This window comes from Staurois parvus, unplaced genomic scaffold (genome assembly GCF_062004578.1).
Source record: "Staurois parvus isolate SC_StPar_1 unplaced genomic scaffold, SC_StPar_1.0 ptg000327l, whole genome shotgun sequence".
NCBI lineage: Eukaryota > Metazoa > Chordata > Amphibia > Anura > Ranidae > Staurois > Staurois parvus.
The window spans coordinates 3,537,853-3,543,852 of record NW_028318123.1 but is presented as its reverse complement, the minus strand read 5'-3'; the positions used below and the strand labels follow the sequence as shown (position 1 = coordinate 3,543,852).

The window sequence follows — 6,000 nt, the reverse complement described above, 5'->3', positions numbered from 1 at the left end:
AATGCCACATATGTTGCTGGAAAATGTTTCCCTTCTCTATTCCTTATTGGAACAGAATATTCCACTCTTGGGAACAAGAGATCTTTTTTGATTTCCTGGCCCATGAGTACAGAGTTGCAATTCAGATCTTACACAAGATGCTCCCATGAATGAAGGTAAGTATAAGTGAGAATGCACACTGGCCTAGAGGCAGGGCATGTTTTAGCAGGCTGATGAAGGGGAGGAATTCCATGAAACATGTCCCACCCTGGGACACATGCAGAAGTGTGAGATACTCTCTGAACCGCAGCATGCACTGCAGTCTGGACTGTTACTCCAGAACATCTCTGGATGTTTGTGTTTGGTTAGTGCCCTATTACAAAGACAAACACATTTTTAACGAATTCCAAGCAATTTAAAAATACTGTATGTAAAACACTGCCTAAGTAGTAGGTATTTAAAAAAATCTTTTTTGAATACAAATAAAAAGAAAGAAGCATTAAAATTGTGTTTTCACAAGAGTTTATACATTTCAATATATAATTTTATTTAGACTGTTTATCACCAAACTGATAATAAGTTGATCCATTTTTTAAAACTTTTTTCTTCCACTATGATAGTTGTTGTTCATATGTAACAAAGCAGAACTTGAAATAACAGCATGTGCTAGTAAAAAGAAAATACAAAAACAGGTACAGTCCATATCTCAGTTATGGTTATTATACCAGTTCTGTAAAATACAGTGAGTACATTATTTACTTAGCAGATTCAATATTTATTGCTACAGCTAACTACTACTTTCTTTGCTGCACCAACAGAATGGAAAGGTTCCACAGCACAGTTGCAGTCTTGGGTCCCAAATGTTTTTTAGCCCATAGAGCTGTTGAGGCACTGGATGCAATGTTGAGTTATGATGCGCTACAGCCAGCTGTATTTTCTGTATAACATCCCCATAGACCACAGAAACATTGGACAGAGGATTCCCCTCAAAAGGATCACTGGAAAGGTTGAAAAGTAATGGCTGAATGTGGTGTATAACATTTTGTCCAATGCAGGGACAAAGTTTTGAATCATAGCATGCGTTTGCTCCTTCTCGGAATTTCGGAGAAATATAGTGGACTTTCCAAGTGGTATTACCTATTGGCAAATACGAAAAAAACATTAGATTGCAAAATGAATCCAAAATCACCAAATCAACCTAATTATTTCAGAATTCTGTGCAAGAACCTTGTAAGAGCTTACTGTGCTATTATTTAAGTTGAAGACACACTGCTTTTATTCAATCTGATGTCATGTACACAAAGACTAGACAATTTAATGAAGTATTATGCAAAGATGCAATAACCCTCCTAGCTGAGAATGATTGATTAGTGGTAACTGATTTGCCTGTGACTGATGAATAAGCTGCAAACATCAGTTTTTCCCAGTTTTTCATACTATGGCATATCACAGTATATGATACTATCATTTATCTGTAGTCTATCTACCAACATAGGTTTAGAACAGAAGTTTTTAAACTTTTTAATCTGAGGACCCAAATTTGTTACTTTAATGGCACCTTGACAGTACCGTAAAAATGACTGGGCAGCTCTTTAGTCACCTGGATCACTTTTACTGGATAGCCAGAAACTGTCGTAACAAAACAGTACCAAGCCATTTTTAACCACTTGATCACTGGAAGGTTTTAAACCCTTCATGACCAAGACATTTTTTGCTATTCAGCACTGTGCTTCTTTAACTGGCAATTGCTTGGTCATGCAATACTATACTTAAATTGAATTTATACCTTTTTATTCCAAACAAATAGAGCTTTCTTTTGGTGGTAGTTACTCACTACTGGGTTTTTTAATTTTTTCTATATAAATTAAAAAATGATGAAAAATGTAAAAAAAAACCCACTTGTTTCTGTTATATAATTTTGCAAACAAATAACCTTTCTTCATAAATGTAGGTCAACATGTAGTCTGCTACATTTCTTTGGTAAAAATAACCCAAATCAGTGTATATTATTTATTCTGTGTAACCCTAGGTTCATACTCGTGCGGGTTTGCCGCCTGTGATTGCTCAGGCATGGCAGCCCATTCATTTGAATGGGCTGCTGTGCATGCATTCCCTGCAAAAAAAAGTGCTTGCACCATTTTAAAAGTGCGGCTACAGGGAAATTGCATGGTGCTTTTGCACCATACAAGTTCCCACCGGCAAATGCTCTTCTGGTTGAGTTGCGTAGGAGTGTCATTAAGAATGAATGGCAGCCCCGCACGTCTTTACAGGACAGTGCATTTTGGATGCGGGTGGTTGCAGGTACAGAAAGAGCTGTGATTCATGCAACCACTCTGCACAGTGTGAACCTTGCCTGAAAGTTATAGCATAAACAAATTAGGGTACATACAGTAGATTTGAAAATTGATCAATCCATATGTACTGATGCCCTATCTCCTAAAATGCCAGGGCAGTACAAATGCCACCTAGGCAACCCATTTTTTGAAAAGTAGACAATCCAAGGTATTTAGTAAGAGGTACAGAAAGTTTTTTGAAGTTGTTATTTTGTGTAACAGCGTCATCAAATTACTGGTGTGGCAGCGATCAGGGATACTGACTGGTAGCAGTACAGTATGTAAAAAAGAAAATAAATACATTTTTATTCAGTTTTTTAAACTTATTTTTACACATTTTTCTTTACATGCTGACAACGTAGGGCTACCCTATCGGGGGGTATTTGAGTTTTGTTTTCTTATATTGTGATTGCAGTAATGATCACTGTAACAGCAATGAACTGTCAGTAATGACTTTCATTTATGACTTATTGTTTACTGTTGTGATTGGCCCACAGCTATAATATGGTACAGGGTGCTGTGATTGGCCTACGTACAATGTGATAGTTGTGGGCCAATCACAACATTGCAGTTGTAAGCAAGCTGTCATGAATAAAAGCCATTCATGACAGTTTTGTTTACATGTAATAATGTGATCACTATTTCTATACTATTTTCACTATTTTTCATGTTAGCTCTCCTATCAGTCTCATTGGATGCTCACTTGAATGTCTACATTCTGTGCATTTAGCAGAACATACACATGGGTAATACCCTTTCTCTTATGGCTGCTGACAACAGCACAATGAGCTCCTCACAACTTGGGACCATTCTAATGACTAATAATATTAATTATTAACCAATTCTTTTTGTTGGAATACAGCGTTCATGTATTTTGTGCAACAACTACATCAGTATTCAGTAGTGATATATTTTTCTACCAGTAGATGGCAGTGTTTATAAGTTTGTATCTGCATCTATGGTACTGTATACTGTTCTGTATTCTCACCATTGTGTTGAGTAGGGAGTCATCTATTGGAAATTCACTGCAATTGCAGCCTATTGTTTTCCGAAACAGAAAGTTTCACTCACACAGCCCAGTTCCAGTTTAGCTTCCAGAAGAACACACCAGTGAAGGCTTCCCTTCACCCTTTGATACACATATGCTCTTTCATTGTGTTTGTAAAAATGTTATATATATATAATTATCTAGATGGCATCTCAATATATTTAGTGGGATATGTAGGTAACTGTTTGTAAGAAATGTGTGCACTGCATTTGTAAGAGACATGTCTACAATCATATTGTAACTTCAGTTTGTGTGATTGTATTGCAGTTTTACAGAACTATTCACAGAAGTAAATTCAGTTTTGATATGAAACACAATGCTGCTTCTGTCAGTTTTGTTAGCTAGCTGTTGGCTAGGACAGCATTTGTAGGACAGCACAGTAAAAAAGAGAGGAGAAGATAGAGAAGCTTCACAGTAAAAAGGCATCTGTATACAGGCGCAGATAAGGAGCTTCATTTGAGATTGAAAGAATCCATTTGAAAACTGTATTTGGGACTGTTTTCTAATTCATACCTCTTGGATCCAGATAGGAGTATGGACATTCCGCATCACACTTCAGAGACCAGGTTTCACATGTCTGGCTCCAGATATTCAATGCATTCCAGCAGATCATCAGCCAGTTCTGCAGGCCTCAGAGTGAAAGCAAAGGCAGGAGCAACATGAGAAGAGGCTTCATTCACTCAAAAAGAAGCTGACTTTATGAGGAAGAAAGCAAAGTTAGAAGCCACCTCCTTAAGGCAGAAAGCCGAGTTAGAAGCCAACTCCTTGAGGCAGAAAGCAGAGCTAGAAGCTAGTATGCATGTGCTGCAGACTCAAAGAGCAGCATCAGTAGTATCAGTTGAAGCTGTGGCATACAAAACTGCAATTGGTTTGGAAGGAGATCCGCTCCAAGATTTTGAGGAAATAGCCATTCATGATTCAGTGCAAAGGACTCAGGAATATGTACAGAACCATGCTCCAGAACAAGTTACAAAAGAGTATGCTTCTGGCAAGTCTATCTCCAACATATTCCCACAGTTTCCAGAATTGACATACCGACAGCCCTCTCCAGATATGCCTGTACTGTCTCCCGCTTTTCGCATTAACTCCATGGAGGCAGTGGAGGAGAAAAACACCTGGCAGAGATATATTATATATATATATAAAGCTTTGTGACCCGCAAGGGTCGAATGTGGAAGGTGAGGGGGCACTTTGGCTATTATTGAGGGGGGTCACATCAAGATTTTCACGAAGAGCACAATTGCAGCATGGAGTGACGTCATTTGAACACTTTTTATGATTTTGCACAGTGTGGCATCACAATTGATTTTGAATTAATATTTTATTTAATTGTTTTAATTAATTGGATATAAGTATCACTTTGCACAGCTCAAGAGGTATTAGTTGTTTATCACTATACCACCAGGGACGTATAATCCATATATGGGGATATTGCACTAGTTTTTTCATTTATATTGATTATCTTTTTGTATATTTGCACAGCTTAAGAGTTGTTCATCACTATACCACCAGGGACGTATAATTCATATGTGGGGATATTGCACCATTTTTTTCATTTATATTGATTATTGAGTTTGCATATTTGGAATTTATTTAGGTATGAGATAATTTTCACTTCTATTTAAGTTGAGCGCTTCACCATTTATATAATTTTGACTTCCCTACAATGTCTGACAAAGATAACCTAAGGTTAAGAGAATTTGGTGACATGTTAGTCGAGGTCAATACAGGCAGGACCAAAGGCCACTTACCATGATTGGGATACCTAGAAACAGCAAGTGGGATTAAACCAATCATTCAAAAGCTCCCGTGCAGTCTGAAGAATAAGTGGATTTATCCAGGCTCACATTTACAAGGAAGATCATCATCTCTCCTTCCCACCATGCATTTTCTTCACCAAGTTTATTGTCAACCAAGCAAAGACTAGAAATGAGTCTTTGACCATGACCAAGCAGAACTTGCCCCACCACTGAAACAGGGTGAAGAGGGTTGGTACCTACCAATCTTTGGTGTCTATCACCCCCCAAATCCAGGGCAGATCAGAGTAGTTTTTGATTCTAGTGCTAAGTATGACGGCATCCCATTGAATATTTCTTAGTGGTCCAGATTTGAATAGTACCCTGCTAGGTGTCCTGTTTCTGCAGAGAGCAAATCGCAATTACCAATGATATGTAGCAAATGTGTTACTGTTTCGTGCTTAGAGAAGATCACCGTAACTACTGGAGGTTCCTTTGACTTCAAGATAATGACCTCAACAAAGAAATTACAGAGTTCTGGATGAAAGTACATGGCTTTGGAAATAGTCCATCACTTTCCAAAGCCATTTATAGTCTAAGACAAATATCTAAGCAGGGAGCAAGTGAGTATGGAGAAGATGTAAAACAGTTCATCTTAAGAAATTTCTACGTAGATGATGGACTTATTTCTGTGCCTACTAAAGCTGAAGCGGTCAGTCTCCTGTACAAAGCTAGGGCGATACTTGCAGGATCTAACCTTAAGCTACACAAGTTGGCATCCAATAGAAACTCAGTAATGGATGTAATGGATTCCTGCAGATAACAGAGCTAAGGAGTTAAAAGAACTTGTTCTTGGTGTCAATCCTCTGCCCATTCAATGGAATTTAGGAGTAATTTGGAATCT

The 6,000-nt window shown here is 37.9% G+C and overlaps 1 protein-coding gene across 2 annotated transcripts in view; it reads right to left on the bottom strand.

Moving 5' to 3' along the window:
• Window positions 1-484: 484 nt before the first annotated feature.
• Window positions 485-6,000, bottom strand: part of LOC149457299 (arylsulfatase L-like) — a 54,670-nt gene continuing 49,154 nt past the window's right edge. For both annotated transcript variants that reach the window (XM_089683885.1, XM_089683884.1), the window contains exon 10: window positions 485-1,116. In XM_089683885.1, the coding sequence (XP_089540011.1) occupies window positions 767-1,116 (350 nt within the window). In that variant the 3' untranslated portion in view covers window positions 485-766. The remainder of the gene's footprint in view (window positions 1,117-6,000) is intronic.